At 37.4% G+C, this 26,699-nt stretch overlaps 2 protein-coding genes across 3 annotated transcripts; one reads left to right on the plus strand and one right to left on the minus strand.

Annotated features, from left to right (window-relative positions):
• Positions 1-721: 721 nt before the first annotated feature.
• map6a (microtubule-associated protein 6a) lies at positions 722-17,458 on the plus strand. Of its 2 annotated transcripts, XR_008905153.1 has the most exons (4): positions 722-1,889; positions 10,078-10,291; positions 10,654-15,341; positions 16,927-17,066. XR_008905153.1 is itself a non-coding variant. In XM_056737187.1 (3 exons), the coding sequence occupies exons 1-3, from the start codon at positions 1,204-1,206 to the stop codon at positions 10,870-10,872; spliced, it is 1,119 nt and encodes a 372-aa protein (XP_056593165.1). In that variant the 5' UTR covers positions 722-1,203; the 3' UTR covers positions 10,873-17,458. The 2 variants fall into 2 exon arrangements, 1 of the variants encoding a protein (XP_056593165.1); XM_056737187.1 differs by having other exon boundaries at positions 10,654-17,458.
• A 1,041-nt stretch (positions 17,459-18,499) lies between these two features.
• Positions 18,500-26,558, minus strand: umodl1 (uromodulin-like 1). Its single transcript, XM_056736058.1, has 16 exons — positions 26,483-26,558; positions 25,567-25,809; positions 25,259-25,444; positions 25,064-25,170; positions 24,794-24,977; positions 24,343-24,483; positions 22,789-23,064; positions 22,453-22,565; positions 21,794-22,013; positions 21,531-21,668; positions 20,439-20,869; positions 20,176-20,336; positions 19,377-19,616; positions 19,007-19,166; positions 18,785-18,878; positions 18,500-18,681 (listed from the first exon to the last, which is right to left on the minus strand). Exons 1-16 carry the CDS (start codon positions 26,556-26,558, stop codon positions 18,500-18,502), a joined length of 2,952 nt encoding a protein of 983 aa, XP_056592036.1.
• Between the last annotated feature and the right edge of the window lie 141 nt (positions 26,559-26,699).

The raw sequence follows: 26,699 nt of genomic DNA on the forward strand, positions 1-26,699 counted from the left end.
CATTTTAAAGAAAATGTCATATCTAAATTAAGGAAAGGGATACTCACCATGTGTATGTTTAAACAGAGTGTCTGCTTTGTTGATCTTTGACATTTTAAGTAGGCCTACTTACTTGCACATTTTATTCTTTCAAAATAATAGTGTGTGTCACCAATGACAAAAAATCAAAAGACAGATATTAATTTTTAATTATTTGTATTAATAAATAATTATTTTGGTTAGCATTTTTATGCATTTAACTATATAAAAAAATATGAAATGGAAATGTTTGTACACCATACAAAACAGTTAAACAAAGGGAGGGGCACATGCGTTTTTGCAAGTACAAAGAAAATTAAATAAATATAGAAAAAAATGTACAAAACTATAAAGACTTAAATAACAATCATCATCATAAAAAGGTGCTGAGTTGGGTATTAATGGCTAAATCGGCTGGATTTTATCATTTGGAAGCTTTTTACAATGCCTGTTAAGTGTGGGGACAGATTTGTGACCATACTTTAAAATGACCCTTCAGATAAATATAACAGAAATTCTTTTGGATTGAATAAAATGTTAATTAAATCCTACAGAAATAAAGCACAGAATACATTACACAAATGAATTTATTTATATTTTTTCGTCAGGGTATAATTTACTCCTAAGAAAAAAGTCAGGCTTATTCATCACATTTCTGCAGAAATTAGTTTTAACATTTTGCTCTGTGTTGGCTTATTGTAATTTGAATGTTGATCCAAAAAAATTATTAACATTTTCTTGGCATTCCTTGTTTATTTTTCGCAGCAGTTGAATGGGCGGAGTCTTATAAGTGACCCCTCCCACTGCGGACGTTGCGTGATGACGATGGTAGCAGGTGATTCAGCTCATCTCGATGGATGCTGAGGAGAGAGGGCGGTCGGGAGGGGCAGCTGTATCTTGCACAAATTCTCAGTCTCTCTTATCGTAAAGAGCTCACGGTGACAGGACGTACATCGCCAAAATATTTCGCGCGTTATTACGCGTATTTTACGTGGTTTCTTTAGCGTTTGAGCACAGTAATGTCTCTTCTTCGATTTGAATTCGGATTTTTATCCTGTCATCTTTGACAAGAACGAATCGGACATTTTGCGCATCCGCCGTAAGAGGGTTTGGTTGACAGTTCTGCAAACTGATTTACAAAACATCGAACCAAGGTAATCGATTGTCCCAATACACGCCAACATCATGGCATGGCCCTGTATCTCCAGAGCCTGCTGTATGGCTCGGTTCTGGAACCAGCTGGACAATGCCGACATTGCCGTGCCTTTGGTTTTCACCAAGTACTCGGACGTGTCCGAAATGCAGCATCTTCACCTGCAGCAGCAGCAGCCTGCGCAGAAGCAGCCGCACGCGGTGCCTATAGAAACACAGCCGCTTCACAACGACCCCGACGCGGTGACCAAGGGACCCAAGGGGGAGGAGATAGTTTGCGGTTCGGTGATGCGCCAGGACTTCAAACACTGGAAAGTTCGTCCAGAGCCCAGCTGTAAGCCCAAGAACGAGTATCACTGTCCCGAGGTTCCATTTAACAACAAGACCCAGTATCAAAAGGACTTCAAACCCTGGCCTATCCACAAAAGGGGAGACCATCCGTTGATTCTCAAAGCCGCCGGCAGTGACCCGATCCAATTTAGGTCCAGAAACACCAATGCAGAAATGGACAATGGAGTGGAGAAAAGTGAGATTGCAGACAAGGTGCAGGAAAAGGAAATCTTGTCTAGTGAAAGGAAAAGGCAACCTAAGAAAGTCACCGTGGCTTCCGACAACAAGTCTGGAGCGGACGCCGCAACTACCGATGGCAAAGGGAGGGCAGCAGTAGATGCCCTCAACCGGCAGATCAAACAGGAAGTTACCTCTGGAAGCTCCTACAGGTAAAATGTTGGACTTGGCATGAATTGATCTCTCTCTCTCTCTTTCGTTTCAGAACAAAATAACAAAACAATAGACTTTAAGCCGGCTCTACTTCAATACTACTGCAATTTGTAATTTGTGGATTTTTTAGTAGCATCTAGGCTCCTACCCTCCCAATCGAATCACTACGGTGGCTCTCACAGGAGAAAGATGTTGTTGCGTTTTCGCTTCTTTGTCGAAGGAGATAACGTATTTACGAAACGCGCTCTGTAGAGCAGTTTGTCCATTTAGGGCTACTGTAGAAACAACATGGCGACTTTCATGTAAGGGGACCCTGCTGTGTATGTACATAGAAATAGATCATTGTCAGGTAATAAAAACATAACGCTTCATTATGTAAGCTCTTAATACACCTCTGAAGACATAGTTATATATATTATATTGCATTTCTGTCAGTAGATCCTCCTAAATCTTACACACAGCACCTTTTATAATAAGAAAAAGGGCTGAAGTTTGTACAGTGCAGTGTGTAAATGTATGGGTCCGTCCATTTATTATTTTTTACTTCCTACCATCCTGTTTGCTTTTGCAAAGTTAGGATTTTCAGTCCAGCATTTTGAACAGTACATTTCCCAGTTTTGTACCCAAAGCATTCAGTGTAGCCAAAAATACAGTATGCGTCGTGTGTAATATTGGTTTGTGATGTATCTCTCAGAAGACCTGCATTGGGATGGTTTTATTTTGTTGGTGAGAAGAGCTTTAATGCACCAGATACAGCACATTTTTTATTTCCTTTCTGTTTTTTCTTGGCCAGGGACGAGTCTCCCACGCATACGCACATACAAACACGAGTAAACTGCAGCATCATCCTCTTAGTTTGAGGTCCCAGTGTGTGCACGACCTGTGATGTCAGAGTGAGATGCTTCTAATGTCAAAGCTCAGGATTAGTTGATTTAATCTCATGTTTAGTTTTACATTTTTCACGCTACAAAGCAGAGACAGGGCTAAAGCTTTAAACCAGAGAAAAACACAAGCTGATGAAACAGGATAGAAAAAATGATCCTCTTTCAGTAAGAAGCTGGAAATCATCACAATGTGGCGTTGCGTTTGAGCCAGAGAATCCATAGGTGTTCCCTGACAGGATGTGGTTTGGAGAAAGTTGGCTTCTTGTTTTCTCTCCCTCCAGATCAATAATCTCTGGTCTGCAATTGATCTATCTGTGAATCTTTATTAAGGCACCCAAGGCTTGGAAACATGATATGTTATATCTGTGTATAGATATATGGTGCTATTTAGTAAAGCCTATTTATATTTTTCTAAAAGCTCTGCTTTGTCATCAGGGACGCAATTTGTGCGTTATGGATGTGACATTATCAGTCAAAACTTGAATTATAAATAGTCAGAGAATGTATTTATTACCAATATATAGAATCATCTGTTTATATTTTACTAAACCCCTTATGATGGAGTCTAAATATAAAAATGTCTATGTACAAGTTTTTCATTTTAAAAGAGAGAAAACAATGCGTGGATATGCCAAAAAGGACATGTTATTGAGCGAGGACACACCTTTGTGGATTTCTGTGAATTAAAAATGGCCAGACCAGAAGTAATAATACCCAAAAAAATCGAGAAGAGATGACTCTTTATAGAACATACAACAGTTACTATATTTTAATTTCCATATTCCTGTTTATGAGGAATATGGGCCCTTGTGGATGTGACAGTTCCGTTATGGATATGACAATTCACTATTGAACTATGGAAACCTGCGTTAAAATTCTTAAAAATACTTTAAAAACCTTGAGACTTCACATGGATTCCTAAACAACTAAATATTGACATCTGACCAGCATGGTGAAAACCTTACGGTTATTTTTCATGAGCCAATCCGTTCTTATTGAAAATATCCAGGCTTACCTGACAATTTATTCTCATTGCACATCTGGTTTTGCATGAGATTACTGAAGTAATACCAGTTGTGCTTTCATGTTGACTTCACATCATGTGATTAAATACAGATGTGCAATGTATTACACAACACGTTGTGCGCTGTGAACAGTGTACTGCAATGAATTAACATAATTTCTATGCTCTTCCTCTGTTTTTTTCTAGTGCAGGAATGTTTGGCCACTGTAATCCTTTAAACACTTAAATCAATAAGAGTGAGAGAGAAAGAGAGAGAGAGACTTTACAATATCTCTATTTACAATCACATTTCGATAAACATTAATTAAATATGAAAAAAACATTCAACTCTCAGACAAAAATGTGCAAACAACCGTCATAATCAATTTCACAGATACATCGGTTTATACACCATTTAGATCCTATTTTCACGATCTAAGCGCATGGTCTAAATCGCAGGGCGCAAGTGCACTCAGGGCGTGTCCGAATCCAAGTCCGAATGCTAGTTTAGAGGCGGGGAAAATGGTAGTGGCACCCGTGTCCCGATTCTTTTAATGAGTTATGGGTGTTTTGGGGGCCTAACATGCAGTAAACCAATCAGAGTCTCATCTCTCATTCCCTTTAAGACCCAAATGCGCTCGTGGCATGTCGGATTCACTATTTAAACGCCAGAGTTTTCAAGAACAAAGACTGGACGCCTCTCAAGAGATAAAACGCATCTGCTTGTGCGTAAGGTTAAACCACGTGAGCAGACCATCTACAGGACCAGCCGGATTTTTAGCTTTATGTACACAATAATAATCTTTTACATTGTATGCCAATAATGTGCCTGAAAACACCTCTTTTTTAGACCAACATGCCCATGAGCGCACAAATGCTTTGGGACGGCAAAAAGAGAACAGCGTCGGTTAAAACTAGCAAGAACATTTGCGCTGGCCATGCCCCGGGTGTACCATAGGGCCCTTTGAATCTAAAACTATTCAAGTCATCAACGGACTTCTAAAAACCATACTCTATGTTAATACAGGATTTTGTCTAAATCCCTTAAAACCAAAACAAACATCCGTTAATCCTAAACCAAATTGTTTCCATTTACGTGACAACCAAATAGCTCATTTTGCTTGCCCAAATATACAGTTTAGTAAAACATTTGTCTCAGCCTCAGGCTAAACATCTGATGCATGAGGCACACTTCTTCTTTTCTGGAAACACTTCAGTACGTTCAAAGTCGTCATCTGATTGGTTGAATTTAACAGGATTTCGGGGAGACGTGCGTGTCGCGTTCTTTAACCGTCCGCCTGGAAACAACACGAAGCCGTCTGGTCTTAGAAGTAAGCTGTCGTGTTAACAGTTGGATATGACAAAAAAGGACTCGTTTTTGAGAGAGGACAGACTTTGGAGGATTTCTGTGAATTAAAATGTACAATCAGAAGCAAAAATACCCAACAAATGAAGAAGAGAAAAGGATGTTAAACCGGTCAGGTACAGCTTACTAAAGGGGTCATATGGCACATTTTTCTGTGTCTTTGGTGTGTTATAAGTTGTCGATGCATGTATTAGACATATAAAAGTGCAAAAATGAAAGTGTCGGAACAAAAGATGCATTCTATCTAAAAGCGTATGCTCACCTATACCTGCGTGAAAGGCCTCGTGTAACCACAACCCCACAAATCTATATCAGTTAGTTGAATACGACCGCCGGAATGTACTGTATACGTAAGTCAGTACTGTCAGTACAATTGCTATGGAACCTGATGTTCCAATCATAGCACACCTTGCTTTTCAGAGCTTTCTTAAAGTGGAGATACAAACAACCACCGTATGTGGAAAATTCAGCATTTTTAACCTTAAACCATACGCATTGCATTACATCTAAAACAAACGATAATATTCATTTTAGCAGTGTCATATGACTCCATTAACGTTCTAGAGAAACAGGTGACGGTACAGCCCCATGTTGCCTGCTCTCCGTAGAAGGGCACAGGCTACTCCAGACCAGCATACATCATCCCCATAGAGAAGTCTCTGAGCTGTCTGAAGTCTAGAGAGAGAGAGAGAGAGAGATTTTCCTTACAGGACAGTATTACAGCAGTAATCTCATTGGGATTCACTTGGGAGTCCAAAGTGAATGTCAGAAGACGTATGTCATGGTACAGCAGGAAGATGATGCCGCAAGCAGAAGGAGAATACCTATCGATCTGAGCACATCAGCGAGAGAGCGAGCGATAGAGAGAGAGAAAGAGAGTAAAGAACAAATGAAAGAGAGAGCATCGGTCTTTAACTAGAACACGAAGTGACAAGGAAGAACCAAAATGAGCTCATTCACAAATCAACAATGCAATTGCGAATCCAACAGTTTGCTGCGCTTGTAAATAATAATAATGAATCAGTCTGACGGTCGTAAACCAAATGTGTGAGAGTCTATTTTTAGTGCCTTTATGAGGTGCATTGTCAGTGCCAGATGAGGGGTCACATCCAGACTAAATCAAAATAATCATGTTGTTTTTGTGTCAGCACAGTGTGACTAATAAAGCAAAACGTGCTTGTGTTATACCATTCGATGAATGCCAAGCCTACCCATAATACATTGCTCTGGCTCCCCACCACACAATTCTCTAGTGCCAGCGTATCACCATAGTGACAAGGCTGTTCACAAAAGCTCATTGCCTCGAGAGAGAGAGAGAAGAGGCGCAAACTTACTTTTACAAGCTAATATTCAAATGACTAAGAAGGCAACTGGGAGCTCAGTTTTGTACAACGAGCACGTTAGGCTAATGTGTTCAATTAATTCAGTTAAGGATACTGTCAATGGTATAAAATAATCTGGTGTAAACAGCGTTGATGTGTTGACTGTCAATGACCTGACAGCTGGTACCAAGCACTCATTTACAATAAATACACTAAGCTCATTGTTTTCTGTTGTAAATGCGTAACAAGCACTGCATAGACTCTCTCTGTCTTTATATTATTCTCATTCTCTGTCTGCGTGTGTGTGTGTGCTTCTTTATCTAATCCTGTAAAACTCCTCCCACTTGCTTTATATCGGCCTTGTTACTGTTTTCCCTTGTGGCCTTGGACTTCTGTAGCTCCTGTTTTCCCAACTGTTCAAGCGATCTGACTGGACTTTTGTCTTATGTAACAGCTTTCTGTTTGCTTTTTGGTTCTCTCAGCGGGTCGAGAGGCCTCCCTTGAAATCAGAACGCTGTGATGCCCATGGTAGTATTGTCAGCTTCTTAAACACTCACGCAAACAACAGTTTCTTGGAAATGAAGTCATATTTTATCTAACAGTGTTTATCGGTGTCGTCTGTCATTAGGAAATAGCCTTTTTATTGCCTTCGCACTTTAGAAGATTAGTCGTTTACGCTTGTTCGTTTTTAAAGGGATAGTTCACCCAAAAATGAAATTTATTCTGTCATATTTTACTCCTTGTCATTTCAAACCTGTATGACTTGCTTTTTTCAGCAGAACGCAAAGGTAGATTTAAAGAATTTGTTAACCGAACAACCGTACAAGCACAACAAAAAAAAGTCAATGGGGGCAAGTGTTGTTTGGTAACCAACGTTCTTCAAAATATCTTCTGTGTTCTTTAGAAGAAAGAAAGTCATGCAGGTTTGAAATGACAAGAGGTTAAGTAAATGACATCATTTTCATTTTTGGGTGAACTAACCCTTTAACAGATTAAACTATAAACAATATACAGGATGTGACATGCTGTCAATGACCACAGAATTTATGCCATAAATGTGCACATTTTCATGTTGTGACAAACAAACTAAGAGACAAATGTCGTCAGTTAACTATTTTTCTTGAAAAAACATGGCATCATTCCACATCCACACGCTGTCCCATGACTTGCATTCGTAATCTTTGTTTTTTTTGGAGATTGCATTATAACTGTCTCATTATGTGTAGTATCCTTCCTTCTCGTAATAGTTATAGATTCTCATGAGGCTACTTGGGAATTAATGTCTGAACTTAATTTGTTTGAAAAATGAAGGCTTCCTTGTCTTGTACAGAGAGGCTATGATTTAATTCTTATTCACACAAACTTAAGCAGCGACTAATTGATCTAATGGGATGATAATGGTTCACCCCTGCCCGGCGTTACCCTTCCTCCTTCCTGTCCTGTCAATTCTAATCAATACAGTCTGTCTTACTGTTACTGTAATATTACAGAGCCACCGAGTGAGACGGGGAAAGTTTTTGTGGTTAGTCTGCTTTCACTCTGTATCCTATTGAGGAATGGAATTAATATGTCATTATAAGAACATTTGTGTGCGTATGGAGATATGTGTAAGATATACTGCAGCTTTAGTTGCATGCTGGGTAATCTGCAATGCATAGCCATTGAGTATGTATCATTTGTCTGTGCCATCTCAGTAGGTAAAGACTCATTACTCATCCTAAAGGACTGGCCTCAGGATAGAAATCCTGCTGTGGTGTTTAAGTCGAGGAAAATCTCTGCATTGCTTCAATAAAGGGCTTTGCAGGGTGTATATCAATCTAGATGTGTCTACAGTATATTGCAGGACCAAAACGTTATTTTATGAAATCATTTTGTGGAATTTGTTGTATTGTTTAAGCACAAGTATCTGTTGAAGTGAGCTCTAGGTCTAATATTTTAAAGGAGTCATATGACACGGCTAAAACGAATATTATTGATTGTTCTAAATGTAATCCAATGTGTATACAACATTTAAGGTTAAAAAACGCTGTATTTTCCACATACCATGCATCTTTGCATCTCCTCTTTGCCCCACCTCTCTGAAACCTCTCTGATTGGTCAAGCTCTGATACTACAAGCACAGGATGTAAATGTAACTCCTCTTACCATATTTGAAACATCAGGTTCCAAAGCAATTGCACTGACAGGTACGCCCACCTTACTTACATTGCGTATACATTTGGGCGGTCTTAGTCAACTTATACCACGAACTTACGTAGATTTGTGGGGTTGTGGTTACACAAGGCATTTCAGGCAGATCTGGGTGAGCAACCGCTTTTAGATAGAAAGCATCTTTTGTTCCGACACCTTCATTTTTGCAATTTTACGTGTCTAATAAAAGCATGCGACTTATAACACACCAAAGACACAGAAAAACATGTGTTTGCGCCATATGACCCCTTTAAATTAGCATTTTATATATGGGTCAAACCAAGAATGGGTTAATTTACAACACAGTGGTTCCTTTTTGTTCCAATGTTGGGTTGAAAATAACTAAATAAATCATTTTAGCACCTCAACTTAAACAGTTTATTGCTAATCAACATTTATTTTATCTTATTTATCCTATAATAACCTTTTTCAAAACTGTCTCTTTCCCTTACTCTAATACTCAACACAATTTTTACACTATCAGCTATCGGGCAATAGTTTTAAAACAGCTGATTATCAAGGCTGATATATCTATCAATCAAAAGAGGACAGGGAGATGCAATGAACTTGTGCTCTGTATATAGAAAATGTTAAGAAACATCAACTGTTTGATGTTTAATATTTATAGTCATTATAGACTACATTCAGAAAGTTAGGGCGGCCCTAACACACGGGGTCATATTAATCTTGAGTACCTATAGAGTAGTATTGCGTACTTCATATCTTCGAAGAATATTTAGTTTGATCACATTTATAAAAGATAGATACAGCTTTACGATTGTTTCTGAAATCATACAGCGCAGGGGGGTACATTGCCAACAAAACACAGACTCCAAATATATGTTTCAAATGATCTCCAAATCCATCATTATATCCACCGTTTATATAACATTCATCACCCAAATGCAGTGAACAAACAAACACCTGAACTTCCCAAACATTTGCTCTCTCTCTCTCCTGCACACAAGTGAAAGAGACGTCTGTGCATGCTCCTTCTCCAGCTCTCCTTGCTGCCGCTTGCTTTTCCGGGAGAATTGTCCAATAAGGGACTAAGAAAAATTGTTACGAAACAGTTTTATATGTTTGAAAAAAGCTTTCCGAAACCTGTACGATCACTGGGGGAGTGTATTGAGCACAGAAATACTACGTAATACACCCAACTCGTTTTTTGACAAGTTGACCATGTTAAGCATGAGAAGGCAGCACGTTTAACATTGTAAAGAAGTCAGAACGCATGACACATCGTTGCAGCACCCCTTTAAGAAATATTTAATCTTCAGAATCGGTATCGACAGACACCACTCTGAAAAATCGGCTAACGGTATCGGTGGAGAAATTTAATATCGGTGCATCTCTAGCTTTCCTTATTTCTCAGTGTGGTCTTATAATTCAATGTTTATTATCTCCTCTTTTTCATTACAGGAACGAGTTCAAAGCCTACTCGGATGTGAAACCTGTGAAGCTCATCAAGGCTAAGTCTCAGTATCAGCCTCCCAATTTGAAGACTGACCTGCAAACCAGTTACAGCGCCACCTACAGGGGTTGCCAGGCCAAACCGGAGGTTGATGACAACAAGGCCCTGGATAGGCGAAGGATACGCACACTGTACCATGAACCTTATAGAGAGTCCAGTAAGGTACAGAACAGTTTTTTTTTTGTGTGAGTGCACTTGATACTGAACTTTAGTAATCGATTGAAGGGCTCATCATCCTTGATGGGGTCAGGAAACTTGCTGGAAAACAACTGAAACTTTTTTTTTTTCCTAAGTGATACTTTCGCAGAGAAGTTTGACGTAACATTGGCCGCCGGCTTGAGTGCCTTGTTTTGGGAATCTGCATAGCAGTTTGTTCAATTGGCTGACAGTGTGCTTCCTACATAAACCGCTGCCTTCTATGTCAGCAACCAAACTAAAATAGTGTTATTTTTATTCTTATATTTATATTCATTTTTATATCTATCATTAATACTTTTATGTATTCTTTATGTTGTCTCATTCAGGCGGAAAGAACAAGTCTTCCCCGCACCAAACCCAAAAAGAGCACTTCCACATCCGCCACGCCCGGAAAGCCAACAAAGAAGTCCAAGGAGAAGCAGGTGATGTCAGTGCGCGGTTTAAAGAAGAAGAGCTCCGAGAACCAGCCTGAGAGCAAACCGACGCAGGCCGACAAGGAGAAAAGTAAAGCGATCAACAACAAACTGGCTGAGGCGAAAGAGTAAAATTGCACTTCTCTCATTTCATTTCTACCTGAATGGTTGAACGAAGGCTGCAAAATGATTTAATAAGAGGTTCTCATTCCTTTACTGTTCTGTCTATTGCTGACCCCGCCCCATCTTTCTCCCTCTCTATATATCTGATTCACCTCTTGATTTCTTCTCACTGTATTTCCCGTCTATCTTTTCCTCTCTCGCTCGCTCTCATTCGCTCACTCTCTCATCCTTTAGAGAGGTTAGTGGGTTTTTAAGGAAGATGTTTTTTTCAGGGTTGGATTTTTTGCCTCGCGTTACGTACAAAGCGTTTGCATTTACTATTGCTCCACCCACTCTCCTCATCTCCACAACGAGGTTTCCATGGCAACTACTTCACTGACGGCCGGTGGATGCTGTTATCTTGCATGGAGCCATCGGCTAGAAGCTCTGTTTGTTTTACCAACCATAAGATGCAGAGACTGGTGCATTTCATTTATCAAGGGTTTTAACATGAACATGAATTAAGTACCTTTTGATGTCACGTTGATGTAAATTAGGCAATGTATATTGTCAAAACGAAAGATTTCTCAGACAAAAATCTTTGATAAATGTGCAGCTTTGGTTATTAGACTGTATTGATTTGGTTGGCCAACATAAATGCTTGCTTTGCCTGATTTATGTTGTCGTTTTTTTCAAAGAATACCCTAAAAAGTGATCTCTCAGATCACTTTATTGCTGTGTATATCTTTTTTTTTAATACATTTTCGGAACCATCCATGTCATAAAAAAATGATGTTTAGTCATTTTAGGAACAGAATATTTCCAAATAGCTTCATGTTACCTCCCAAAAGACATCTGTCAAGGTTATACAATAATAATACAACCTTGTTTGAGCCCACTTTGTTGTCCGGACAACCAACTGGATTACTGTAATTTAATATTGCATTTTGAGATGTACTGTAAACGGTCTTCGGATAGAATAGGATTTAATTGTTCACTGTGTTGTACAAGAGTTATTTAAACTAAGATGGTTTTGTACATTTTCTTTGTTTTGTTTTGAGGTGTCAGGGGGTTTCTATCCCATTCTGCGTCACTAGAAGAACTACCACATTTAACACTATCCTTCACCCGACAATTTTCTATTTGTCTTTCACACTCAAACACACACAATGAATCATGCCATCCCCATCCCCCTAAAGGGGGTCCCTGAGCTAAACAGATGGAGGATCCCAAATATGCATAGAGAACTCAAAAGGTCAATAGATTAGACAGCATTAAAATCAAAAGCCTTTCTTGTGTGAATGCAAATTTAACATATTCATTATTATGGACATTCCCCGGAGTGTCTCTTGCTTTGTTTTGCTTCTGCATCCCTCCTGTTGTCCGATGACGGATATGACTTGACTAATTGTGTTGTTTATTATCATGTGTTCCTTGACGTTCTGGTAAGTCGAATGCTGTTTGTTTATTCTGTTCGCTTTCACCTGCTGCATGATTTCATCATCTTTAAGAATTATTTCAAAATTGAATCAAAGCTTATCTAGAATACAACGGAAGGGTAACTTTGGAAGCTTAATTCTGATATATGTACACGTATCCACTGGCCTTTACACTGAAATCTTTGGATATAATACGATCACGCCAATTGCAATATCGGCTGATTACAAAATCATGGCTTTTATTCTCCTTGCATGTGACATGAGACTCTCACAGATTCATGTCCATTCATGACAAAAGATCTAAAGATGTTGGTACTAAATGACATCTTAGTATCTCAATTTTTTGATTTGCTGCCATTATTGCAGTACACTGTGTACGATCATGCTTTGCATTGTTTTTCATGGACAATCCCTCTATAAGTCCTCACTCTGTCTCTGGTCTCATCTGTTGCGGTCTTCACAATTATCAGTATGATTAACGTTCATTGTGCAGTTGTTTGCGTGATAAGCACACGGTATGCTGTGACCTTTAGCCGGATTGAAAAAACTGCCAGAAATTTACTTGAAGCTGGTATGTATAATGCGTTATAAATGTATTCAAATAAAGACCTTAATACTTGTGTTTGTATAATAATTTGTAATAAAACGTTTGCTCTGTTTTTTTAATAACGCTGTATATGAAGGTACATCATAATTAACCATAAATGTGTCTCTAAGTATTTCAAAATATATATAATGCATGGCAATGTACATTACAAATGCTTATAATGCATTATACATACAGCTTTAAAAAGTGTTTTATAGAATTTGATATTTTATATATATCAATTCTCAAATGTTCCATTTATTAAGCCAAATATACTCTTCTGATTTCTTCAGTCTGGCTTCAGGACACAAGACCTTCAGGGTGAGGGCCTTTTCTTGTGTTTTGCAGCCTTTGGTGACTCAATTATTGTGTTATTGTAACTTTGGGATTAAAGTAAGGGACCCCGGGGAGACAGAGATGGCTAGTGGGGTTGTACATGTATAGCGAATGTGTGTGCTTAGCACAGGTGCTATCTTTAGTCCATGCATTCTGAAATAGAGAGAAAAATATTTGAAAAACTTGTGATGTGAAGGGGCCTCAGATTTAACTGTGATGATGTTTATTGTGATTACTCTCTCTGCTTGCTCATATTTATTGAAATGAATAAATGCAAACGCAGAAACAGAGGTGTCATGGTTTGTTTTGTTTAAGATGTGAAAGGTTTTGTGGACCCAACGGTAGGTTCATCTGTATGTCAGTTTTTCCCCTGTACCTCTGTCTGTACGTCTGTTTCTGTCGTACATGTTGCGCCACATGGAAGAGAACTATGTGGATTTTTTCGGACCGTTTGGGTTTTGATCGTGTTGGCGAATCTCATTGTGTTTGTGGGCCGTGGAATAGATCAGCATCAATAAACGCATATTGCTGTCAGATGGGAGATGATAAAAAAATATAGCAAAAATTTTCAGTCCTCTCCAACTTAAAGTTTTCTTGTGACTTTTTGCATTGAGTTTCAATTGACCCTTCGCAAGCAGTTTGATTGACATGCGATCTGACCAATCATAATGGCGATATTATCTGCGCCCTCCGGTCCCGTGACTGACCGCCATTTTGTCCGACAAACCAGCCGAAGTAGAGCTTTGCCGATTAATATGAAAAAATAGATTTTTAATTATTGTAATAATAAACGTATATATATAAATATATATACCGCTTTAATTGATGTTCACACTATAACGATAAATGATAACTAAGTAATAACTTTAAAAAATCATTCAAATGCCTGAGAATAGTGGAGTTCACATCCCAACTACAGTATACCAATACAGACGATATATTTGGAAACATTCATGTACGTATTACAGATGGAAGCTTTACACTGTGAAACATGCTGGCTTCTCATGCTAACATGGTCAACTTGTTAAAAAACGAGTTAGACGTATGACGTAGTATTTCTGTACTTGATACACTACCCCAGCACTCCAAATTGTTTCAGAAAGTGTTTTTTATAGTTCTGGATCCCTGTGTCGTTAAATGGGATTAATGTGATGATGTGTTGCTTGCTCGTGCTGTAGGTTCATCCCACTTTCCCCACTAGTCCCACCTCTAACATCTCGTGTTTTTCCGGAAATAATTGTAAAGCTCTATCTTTCTTTTAAAATTTTGTTACAGTCATCTCAAATCATAAATGTATCCCTCGAATGCATATTGCAGAACTTTCTGTCTGAAATAAGCGTCATCTTTCCAGAAATTCTTCACTATTTCCCTAGTAGGGAATGCACACATTAACACTGGGACAGCATTGCTGATACTGAAAGCTTGTCAGACAGGAACGAAGGGGGGTGGGGTTTTGCAAAGGGTCAAGTGGATCAGTAAAAGTTTTATGCATTTTTCAAACACTTACTGAAACCTCAACTTAGCCAATTGAAAAAGATGCAACTATAGTCACTAAGACATATGGTTAAGCTAATTTTTTTACTGTTTTAGATAACTATAATTTGATTTATGTTAGCTTTTGGTTTCACACAAACATCTTAGAAAGATGCAAAGTGTCCAATTCCAGGTCCACATTTCACAGCGATTACTTAAAAGATCAATATACTGTATGTCACTTACTCAGGTCATTGATGCTTATCAATTAACTTAATTTTTATTATTTTAAGCAAAGTGTATTTTTGTATAGTAGGAGTCGAGGTTCGTCCTAATCTGAAAATTCACCATTTACTCACTCTTATATCACCTGCATAACACAAAGGAGTCATTTCCATTTTGCCTTTCACTCAATGCTTTTGTATGAACAATTCATTGTAAAAAGACAATGACGTCGATTTGTAACGACACAAGGATGAGCGAATTGTCATTTTTGAGTAAGCTTCAGTTACTTTTATGTTTAGCTAACAGGTGGTCTTGTCGTTCGTTTGAAGGGTTATGCTAAAACAGTACCACTACATTCAGCTCTGTCAGCCCATCCGAGATTTTGGTTGGGTGCAGACACTAAAGCAACATCTGTGGCGCTGTACCCTGCCCGATCCAAGGTAATGCTCGACTGAGATTAGTCAAACTTCTCACGCATTCATCCGTTCTTCAACAGCACAATTATTATTCACTAAAAAAGTCTGAGTTGTGTCACATATTGGCTAATGCTTCATGCTGTAGTGTTTCCAGTCCATCAACTTATTTGCTCCCATACGTATTCTCTTCCATATGGACAGTGTTGAAGGTTAAACGGGACAGTTTGACTGCTCGTGGTGTGTGTTGTGTTTATGTTTTCTTGAGGTTATTAAATATTCAGGTGTATTTTTTGCATGCATTCTTTGTTTTATTGTGGACCACCATCACACACAAGCTTGTCACTGTGTCTCTTGTAGAAAGTAGGTCAGGAAAAAATATTTTTCTTTATCCATTTAGTTGAGTCTTGACTTGGCATCTGAAAGTAGTGTGTAACATGTCACATTTAGATGTGTTACTTTCAAGTCGATGTACCATCAATCTGTCCTCCAATTTAGAGTGAACTTTAAATGTCACATCTCTATTTCTTTCAACAGATGAAATTGACTTGCTGATATTTAACAGTTGCATGGTTTCACAGACAAAGCTTAAGACTAGTCCCAGACTAAAATGAAAGTTTAAGTTGTGTTTTTACTGAAAATAAATAGCCCTGACCTGTCTTAATATTTTAGTATACACACCAGTAATATTTGTTTCTAAGCATTTTAATAAAAGCGACTTAAATATCCTATTTAAAGTAAGGCATAGTCTTGGCTTATGCTAAGCCTTGTCTGTGAAACCGGGCCCTAGTGTTTGATGTTAGGAACAGCACATTGTGTACTTGTCCAATGGTGTCTGTCTTGATCTTTTCATGTTTCATTTTCTATACTTTTTCTTTGAACAAACTGGGACCACATCTATTAAATTGTTGGATGTGTTACAGCCGATATGTAAATGTAAATCACATTTTTCTTATTTAATATTCATATTAAACAAACAAAAAAGGAGAAATATTACAATAATTAAAGCAATAATTAATTAATGTCAAATATATTTCAAATATTTTCATAAGAGTATTTATTCTTTTGTAAAATATTATGAAAAAAAAAGTATTATTATTATTAAAGGAGTCATATGACAGGGCTAAATTATTATATTATTATGTTTTAGATGTAATGCAATATGTATACAGAATTTATGGCTCAAAAACGGTGTTTTTTCACAAACCGTGCATGTTTGCATCACTGAAACGCGCAGATTTTTATCAAAGGTCATCGCTCTGAAAAGTGAAGGAAGAAATTGCAAATATTTCTCCTTTGTTTATGCAATAATTGTACCTTTTATTTTTTATCTTAACATTGCATATTTCAAGTTCCGCAATTTTACACCCAAATGTTTCAAATCTACTGTATATATGAATATTTTCCCTTTTATCACTTGTATTGGTCTCATTCTAAATACAAATTAAAGGGTGTCTCAGATTGTTCAAAGCTTTGTTTGTTTTAGTGCGCACTTCTATTTTTCTGATAAAACACTTCTTGTTGTGACTCTATGTCTCTCTCTCTTCTCTTTCTCTCTCCCTGTCTTCCTTCCCCACCTCCTTTGGCAATCTAACACTGTGATGTCCGCTAGTGAGTCTGAGTCTGGGCTCGGACGAGTCAGCGATTATTATTCCGCGGGTACCTCTGGAGGAGAACCACTGGTGGAACGGCCAGAACCACGGAGCCGGGGAGTAGTTCGATTCGCTCCGGATGTCAAGTACTGACAAAAAGCACAAAACTGATCAACTCTGCGTTTCATACGATGAGAAAAGTCAAGGTCAAAGTTCAGGAAAGGAAGGGAGGCAGCTATAGACAGAATTAGAATCTAATTAATAATATTTTAAGACATATTTTTGCAAAACAAGCAATCTGTGAAGTACTGTATGTATATACTGTAGTGAATGTTAACTATTCAGATTAAGTGAGCTTCCAAATGAGAGAAAAAGGGGAACAAAGTAGGCCTGCGCCCCAAGACTGTTTGCAACAATTGAAATGGTGCTATACATTTTCTGTTACGCTTTTTGTCAAAACAATGTTTTCATGATCATTTAGATTAGCAACCATCTCATGTCATTAAAAGCTTCTTTCTTGAAAATAATTAAAATAAAGATTCTTTAAAGGTTCTTTGTCAAAGTGTTTGGTTCTGTAAAAAACCTTTAACATCTATGGAAACTTTCGATTGCGCAAAAAAGTTTCTACAATATAAAAGGGTTCTTCACATTAAAATGGATAGTTCACTCAAAAATAACAACTATTCTTTCAGAATTAATTCCCAACATGTATGACTTTCTTCTGCAGAGAACACAAAAAGATATTTTGAAGAACCACGTCGGCCCCCGTTGACTTTCTTTGTATGGACATAAAGCCATTTCTCAGAATGAATTATTTTGTATTCCAAAGAAAAAAGTTCATACAGGTTGAGATCATGAGGTTAAGTAAATCATGCAATAATTTTTGGGGGAATTATCCTTTAAATCTCTTTTCTGAATTTACTTTTCTGAGCTAAAGTTTTATTTGTTCGGAGAAAATAAATCAAGTTGTAATTATTAGAAAATTAAATTTGATTCAAGTTTAAAGAAAATTATTCTGATAAATTTGTAAACAGGTCTGTAATCTAATGAGTGAAAGAGTGGTCGCCACCTACTGGTATAATGACGTAATCTAAAAAAAGTCACCCATAACATTTGAGATGTATGTTTAATTATTTAAGTTCAGAAACACAAAAAAGTTTCTATCTAAATGTAACGGATTTAAACAAACAATTTCAGATTTAAAGATGTTTATCTTCCAGCCGCCTTAACTTAAATGTCTACAGAGCCAGTCGGAAGCGGCCATAACATGGACAGTAAATACGACAGCGCCATCTAGCGGCTCATCAAGAAGATACAGCGCCATTACAAGGACATGTAAAGATATTGGTTTAATGTAAGGTTAATGTGCAAATTTCTAAAGTTACCTTCTCTCAACATATCTAAATCATCTATAGATGCATTTTTTTAACGTTTAAAGTGCTGACACAGAAAAACTGTCTGTATGTTTCAGTACAAAAATATATTAAACTTATACAATCAATTTGGTTCATTATACATACGCTACTAGCAATGTCCAGCCATGAAATTAAGCCTCAGACAGCAAATGTAGTAAGTTTAGTTATTAGAAAGTATTCAGGCATCAAACACATGATATGTAAAGTTTTCCTGCTGTGGTCTGACATCAAAATTGTAGGCCCCGATTTTCCTTTTGTAATAGAACAATCCTCCAATAGCAGTCAGGGCAAGCAGCACCACACCAATACCAAGCAGAACAAACCCAATAGTGAAAATGGTACTAGATGTTGGGTCGATGGGTGCTTTAAGATAAAAAAACGAGAGAGATTGCGCCTTAGTGATGACAATTCTAATATACAATGTAAATATATGGAACATAAATGAAATAAGAAGACTTACGATTTATTTGATTTGATCTGAGCAAAGGTCCAAAGGATGCCCTTGTCACTCCAATTAAATTGGATGATGACCTGTATGCTTTGACAAGACCGCAGATCTAAATCAAGAAAAAAATTAGACAATTTCAATTATACAGAACAGAAAAGGCAGTAAAGTTTAAAATAAATAAATCAAATGGCATTTTTCTGTCATACAAACGTGATCAAATGTATGTCGTGAACTCACGAGACTGCAGGTGTTATCCTGAATCGCCACACAGATCTGGATCTGACAGTGTAGATAGATGATGTTCTCGTTTGCTAATGCGAAGACCCGCACTGACAGCAGAGCGACCGTGTCGTTTCCGTTCTGAATAACCGTAGTGTGTGAATTTAATCTCGGACAACTGAGGAGCAATGAGTCATGTGTAAATGCAGTTCATAGGCCTATGAGTAAGGTTTCTAATAACAGTACAGGTCAACATGAACAGAAGAGAACAGAAAACGAATTCATATGGTACATTAAAAGATGACATTGGCTACTAAACAGTATTGGCAAAAAAAAACAATATTACATGATAACATTTTCTTTACAGATATTTTTCAATCGCACCCACCCGTTGTCCAGAAACAAATAGCTGATTGACTGTGATGAGTCCTTGGTGGGTGTGGCCCAGCACTTGTTGATAATGACTTTAATTTGGGGTATAGTTGTGTTGACCGCGACCTCCACGACGATGTCCTCGTCTGCAGAGAGCGTGTGATTCTCAGGCAGTGGAAACGTCCCGTTCAGCAACCTCACATTAACCTGGAAATAGCCTGATCCATATATATTATCCTTGATCAGGTCAAAATACCTGCAGAAGACAGTTGACTATTGAGCAAAATTATGGTTGTCAACTGTTGCTAATCTCTTAACGCGACAGTTCACCCAAAAATGAAAATTCTTGTTCCGATGAACACAGAGAAAGATATTTGGAGGAATCCTATGGTAGTCACTACCATAGTAAGAAAAACTGCTTTATAAAATCCTTTGTTCTGTTGAACACAAAAAAGAGATATTTCGAAGAATGTGAGAAAGCAAACCGTTTTGGGGCACTTTGACTGCCATTGTCCTTTTTCCTATACTATGGTAGTCAATAGTGGCCGAGAACTGTTTGGTTGCAAGCATTCTTCCAACTGTCTTTCTCACTGTAAATATATGTTGTGTTAGATTTTGAACAACTCGAAGGTGAGCAAATGGTGACAGAATTGTTATTTTTGGGTGAAATGTCCCATTAACATGTACTATAATTAACGCCTTAAATGATTGATGAGATGAAAGGTTCTTGACATGACTAGACACGGGGTACTGAGTAGGAAACAGAGAGGAAAAAAAAGCTCCATGGAGACATGGTTGCTATGGAAGCACTGTACCCTGAGGAGGAGTATCCCGTGGAGATGACGACGCTGCTGCTGTAGGTGCAGATGATGGGAACCGCCAGACGTATGAGAGGAGCCATAGACATTCCGCTATGTAAGAATACACTGTTCATTTCGTTATGCAGAGTCACATTAAGCGTACTATGAGTGCTGTTCTGCAAGGTAAACACAATATTGGTCACATGAAACTCCTACAGAATCAGGAATCATTTCGTTGAACAAATTGTAGTAATATTTTGACATCCCGGAACACTTACTTGTATCAACGTAGTACCACACTTATCCCACGCTGCGACAAGGTGCACATGAGTTGAATTGACTTGATTTGGGACACATTCAGATTGACCGAGGTACAGAGCACTGACTGGAATATAACTGTTGTTCAGGAAGCCGCGGTTTACAATGACTGATATGAAACCAGTGCCGCACTCCACATCTATTGGCTTGGTACCGGGCGTAGTTTGCATCGAAAATGGGTCGTCTGATGTCGTTATACTTGCCGTAGATTTGTGTGTGGTAGACTGAGTTGTGAAATTGGTCGATGGTCCATTTGTTTTCGTGGTTGGTGGAATAAAAGTTGTGGTTGTTGTAGTGGAGTGTGAGGTTGGTAGAGGATTTATTGTGGTGAGATCAACAGTCGGTGTAGTGGAGATAGAAGAAGCCTGTGGAGGTGATGTTGACGGTGTAGCTGTGAGTGGAAATGGAAAGAAATAGACATTGTAACAGATGTGAAACAGATGTGGCCCCTACCCAATACGTTTGTAATGATCCAATGAATTGATCAATTGGATCAAATAAATTCACAACTGTGTTGAATTTTATGTTCAATTTCATGCGTCACATTACGAACGAAAAAGTTCATAAAATTCTTTTGTAAATTTACTTTAACAAATACCCAGTATTCACTCCTTTTTTATTGTATGGGAAAAAAGCTGACTAGCAATTTTGGATTTTCCTTTGATTTATAACGAAATGAGTTTCATTTTTGGTCCAATAATCCATAAAAAAAATTAAGAGACCATTCCAAATTTTCATTTTATCAGTATGACTATGATTATCTCATGAGTGACAAAGTCATCCAACAGCAGTGAATGACTGACAGGATGACAAAAAACATGAAAACTGTGAAAAAATGCAAATAATTGCAAATAGAAACAATATTATTATTTGACATTTGAGAGAAATATTGTAGTAGTTCACAGAAAGAAACATCCTTTATCCTTTTACCTAAACACATATTGTACAATTCAGCAACCTGATAATAATTTTGAAACAGTCTCCTCTTTTCTTTTTTTGTCTGTGACTGACATCCATTTCTTGCAATTAAAGTGGTGTGACATCTCATCTACCTGCACAGCTGCGTCCTGGTCTGTTGGGGTTCGAGTCTGTGTACCCGTTCCAGCAGTAGCAGGTGTACGAACCAAAGGTGTTATTACATTTAGCCCACAGAGAGCAGTCCGCCATACCCAGCGAACACTCATTTAAATCTATAAATAACAAGAGACCAGTCACATCTTAAGTCAACATGTCACATCCACAACAAGAAACTGTAGCAATAATTCCATCATGCAACAGAGAGATCAGTATTATAATGAATAAAAATAAGTAGTACCATCTATGTGTGTACTGTTTTTGTCTACAGTATATACGCTGCTGTTCTTTAGTGATTCCATCAGAGCTGTGGACACATTTAACATATCTAAGTTGTTGTTTGGCAGAAATATGATGGAAATGTTCACAATCACGCTGCCGTTAGTAAGGGACGTGATCTGGATGGTGACCAGTCCTGAGAGGATGAGTTCACGCATATCTGCACTTAAGGATACACCAATCTGGAGAAAGATTCAAGAGAGCATCATCAGTTTATTTACACAGTCAACTTTTAACTTTTTAGTCAACAGTATGAATCATACGATTAAAACCAAAGTTTTTACATTTCTCAGTTATGACTGTACAGTATTTACAAAATAATTGGGAAGTGGGAAGCTTTTTTAAAGAGTTTTTCTATTGAATGAGTTTTTAACAATTCCAATGCTGACAGTACAAATGACTTATATATATATATATATATATATTTACATACATATAATCACACACACACACACAGACACACATATATACATGCAGTATATATACATACATACAGTTTACACACTTCATTATATAATATACTGTATGTATATCATATTTTTTAAATATAGTTTTTAAAAACCAAAGGAGCATAATTGAATGTGGCTGCTGATGTGTCTGAATGTATAAGAAATCCATTACCTCTTCTATGATGCTCTCACAGAACTTCTTATAGTCTTCGCTGTTTGGATCGCTCATATACTGTTCATATGTCACGCTGGTCAAACGGGCTGTCGCAATGATCGTCTCTCCATCTAAAAAAGGACGACCATTTTAGACTAAAAGTGAACATCATTCTTTCACATTTTTAGTGACATGCGGGCACATTTCTCTAGGAGTCCATTTGTGAAAGATATTGAGACCCAAAAAATGTACAGATGGCAAAGAGGTACAGTTTTCATCATTTTAAGTTAGGTTCAGTTAGTTTAGTTTAATATTAATGAATGACTAATGAATCATTCAAAGGTCAAATGTAACCACAGCAGTACTTTCCTGTCCTCACTTTGACCTCCTTAGGATTTCCCCTGTTTCCACAAGCAATTGGACTGACCAGTAAAGTATAAAGAACTGCAGGTTTCAAGTTTGTGAACATCCAATGCAAGTCTATTGTATTCAGATTTGTCAGCTCAGTGGTCCCCTGTAGCAGAACCAGGTTGAAACTGACACCACTCTGGTGGTTGGTGGTCCAGGTCACATTGAATGTGGAATTAGTGACATCATAAGACAAGATGCTGGTGATCTCAGGTGTGTAGTCTTACATGGAAAGAATTGTATGTGGATGTTAGTAAAATGCAGTATTTATGACCATACAAGTAAAGAAATTTTACAATAAAACATGTGCAAACTGACACTACTATACATTGATATCATTATTAAATTACGTATGTACAATAATATATATAAGTATATAGTGGGGACCAAACTTTAAAATCTCAGACTACACCAAAAAAAACTGGAAATACAAATCTTATCATATTAAATATTCAAGTACTTAAATGCATTAACATGTTTCATGTATTAATATCATATTTCATATAAAAAAGGAAATTTGTGATATTTTGCATAACGTACCACATGTAGGAGGTGGTTGGCTGGTAAAAATACTTAAACCCCCAGGCTGATCAACAGAGGATGTGGTAAAATCTCCACCTTCTGTTTCATCAGTAAATGCTATAGGACCGTCAAAAAATTGAGTTAAAGCACAGAAGAGCTCCAGTAAAAAGATCTGTTATAAACAACAGCAAGTTAAAGTGATTCTAAAAGTGTTTTTTAGGTGTTAAGCACAAAACTTACCTAAAGTATGTTGAGTTGTGGTGGTAGGGGAGTTTGATGTTGTACTTGGTGTAGTTGTTAATTTGGGGGCTGAAACCAGAAAAACATATGTGGTCAAGCCATCATTTAAACCTGAATTTATAAGATTCTTTGTTGTTGCTACAGTTTGCTTGGCTGGAACGATTGCCGTTTTTCACATCTACATATGTAGCAAAGCAGCCTTACAAACATTAATGCAGTGGTTACTGTAGTAAAGACATAAAAACATGACAAATAATTAAATAAAGACAGAATAAAAAAAATCAAACGAGAATAAAATCATAATGCATTTATGTGTTTGCATGATGATAATGCACATGGCTGAGCAACATTATTTGCAAATTATATGGCAGATTAGTGTTAACATAAAGTGTATTCGTCCCTAACAAAGCTCTCGAAAATATTGTTCTTGACAAAATAAATACTTCCTATTCAAAAACATACAAATAAAAATATGTGCCTACATGTGTTTCTACAGTACCCACCTTCCATAGTAGAAAAGGGTTTAGTGGGTGTCAAGTATAAAACTTACGTATAGTTTGTTGAATTGTTGTGGTAGGGGAGTCTGTTGTTGTACTTGGTGTAGTTGTTACTTTGGGGGCTAAAACCAGAAAAGCATATGTGAACGATCCATTATTTTAACCTCCAAGCATGCATGATCTATAGTGAAGCAATTGCAGTTTACAGTAAAGTTTATTATGTCCTCCTGTCATTTCTTACCAATGCAAACTGTTCCTGCTTGAGCAGTGTTGTCGTCTTGATAACCATGGTGGCAGATGCATGTATAAGATCCTTCGGTGTTACTACAGTTTGCGTGGTTCGAACAATTGTTCAATTGGGGGTTTGCACATTCATCCAGATCTGTAGGAAAATGCGATTTAATTCAAGTTATACAGTAGAGCTCTTTTCACAACTTTTCATCGTTGCAAAGTAGCTTTTTATACATTAATGCAGTGGTTACTGTAGTAAAGACCTAAAAATATGAAAAATAATTAAATAAAGACAGAATAATAAATAAATGAAAACAGAATAAAATCATAATGCATTTATGTGTTCGCATGATCAAATGCACATGCTGGAGAAACATTCGCTGCCAATTATACGGCAGATTAGGGTTAACATTAATTGTATTTAAACCAACAAAAGCTATAGATGTCTCTGCAGTACCTACCTACCACCACTACATTAGTCACCTCCTCTATGTTTCCTATATGGTGTAGTTGTCTGGAGATGTTTTTCAGAGACAGAACTACAGAGGAGCAAACCAGAAGTAATGAAGAGGTCGTGAAGGGTCCTGCTGGCCAAGACCCGAGATGATGCACAGAAACACCATTTGTACCCAGAGAACCTGTTACCTACAAAGAAAAAAAACAGTGATGTCACTTGAAATCAACAAACTCTACCCACAGAGCATTTAGTTGTTTAAGGGACAAATACAAACCAAAGAGTGAAGAAGACGTGTGTGGTTGAAGAGTCCTTTGTCCATAAGAACAAGCTCATAGGTGGTCTTAACTGTTATTGTTGCATTGAAGCACCAGCCTCTGTTGGCTTAAAAACAGATGAGCATTGTTCGTCATTGTATGCTCATGAACAAGATATATGTCAAATATTGTTTTGTGTATAAATGTTTTCTTACTTGTTAGTAGTGGGTCTGAGCACTGAATGATGTTCTCGTTCTGACAGCATTTCTGCCATCCCGGGCAATCTATGTCCCACGTGCACACAGAGCCAGAGGGGTTTGCATCATTGCCTAGAGACCCCGAGACTCCTCCTGAGGGACAGAGCCCTGGCTTTGATGTAAATTCTGCACTTCTGTTTAAAACTATGATAATGACAACATCAGTATACAGCATATATTCATATAAATCCACATTTTGGTGTTCAATAAACAAATATTTCCAAATATAGTTTTGTCATTCATATCTTTATAGCACTACTACTCACACAAAGCGCAGTAACTCCCAACTTGCTCGTAGCCATGGCAACATTTCATGACCTGTCTGGTCGTGTTGGAAAACTCTGTTCGATAGGATGTTTGATAAACTGTGACATCACACATTGTCCATGGCAGCCATCCTCCACATGGTCTCCTCTGGGTGTATGAGGTTGGATAGGAGATCACATGAGTCACTAACACAGACTCATTCACAGGGCACCTATGATAACCCGTAAGAGATTGTTCATAACCTGAAATAGATGAAGAGTACGGAAGTATTACAGTCGGTTGAAAGATTAGTCATCAATTTTTTATCTCGGTCGAAAAGAAATCTTAAAGGACACAATAGACATTCTATTGATAACTTGACATACATTTTTATATTTTAGTCCTGAATTCATGCATCATGTCAACACAAAGTTAAGAAGACATTCTATCAAACATAATATATTCATTTTAAATAAATAATTTTAGGCCATTTAAATAGTTTAGGCCAAGTTTAAAGTACGCATAAATAATAATTTTCACTTTAAGAAAATATTCTCACTTTTAAGAGTACAATATCCAATTAAAAAGAGAAAAATATTAGATACTGATTAATTTTTTTATAGTTGAATATACGTTCAATGCCTCATTTGTTTTTCTTAGAGATTTAAATGAGATCTCTTTGATGTCATGAACCCTGCTTATATATTTGTCAAGACACAGACTCAACAGAGATTTCAACTCATATTTCTTATCAAATACTTGTATTTAATTATCTACCCATTTTTATATTGACTTGTAAGTATGTGATACAGTAAGTCACATTTGTGTTTCTTGTGCTCATGAAATCACAGTTGTTTAAATTAAACTCTTTCAAATTTCATCTGAAGCCACCTTTAGTAAAACTTTCCTGAAATACGCAAAAAGAGTTTTTCTTACCTTCAAATAAGGTGTTATGCCCTCTTCCCAGGCCGAGGAAAGACGTGATTAACCAAGTACCCACGACCCAATGCATATTGATGTGCCCAATACTTGTTTTTAAGAACCATACGAAGCCATTATAAAGCACATACTTTACTCCATGAACTCCACAGACACTGCTGGAAATCTCTGTGGCACCTGCCTGCTCCTCAGCTCTCCTGGACCTCTGCACATT

This window comes from Triplophysa dalaica, chromosome 22, assembly GCF_015846415.1.
Source record: "Triplophysa dalaica isolate WHDGS20190420 chromosome 22, ASM1584641v1, whole genome shotgun sequence".
NCBI lineage: Eukaryota > Metazoa > Chordata > Actinopteri > Cypriniformes > Nemacheilidae > Triplophysa > Triplophysa dalaica.

What these genes read in the sequence shown, in the direction of transcription:
- map6a (XM_056737187.1), top strand. Translation starts at nt 1,204, where the DNA reads ATGGCATGGCCCTGTATCTCCAGAGCCTGCTGTATGGCTCGGTTCTGG. An exon ending in ACCTCTGGAAGCTCCTACAG is followed by an intron (nt 1,890 to 10,077) that starts GTAAAATGTTGG and finishes TTTTCATTACAG; the next exon opens with GAACGAGTTCAAAGCCTACT. An exon ending in CTTATAGAGAGTCCAGTAAG is followed by an intron (nt 10,292 to 10,653) that starts GTACAGAACAGT and finishes TGTCTCATTCAG; the next exon opens with GCGGAAAGAACAAGTCTTCC.
- umodl1 (XM_056736058.1), bottom strand. Translation starts at nt 26,558, where the DNA reads ATGCATTGGGTCGTGGGTACTTGGTTAATCACGTCTTTCCTCGGCCTG. An exon ending in GACTAATGTAGTGGTGGTAG is followed by an intron (nt 24,484 to 24,793) that starts GTAGGTACTGCA and finishes ATTTTCCTACAG; the next exon opens with ATCTGGATGAATGTGCAAAC. An exon ending in GTGAGAGCATCATAGAAGAG is followed by an intron (nt 22,014 to 22,452) that starts GTAATGGATTTC and finishes ATCTTTCTCCAG; the next exon opens with ATTGGTGTATCCTTAAGTGC.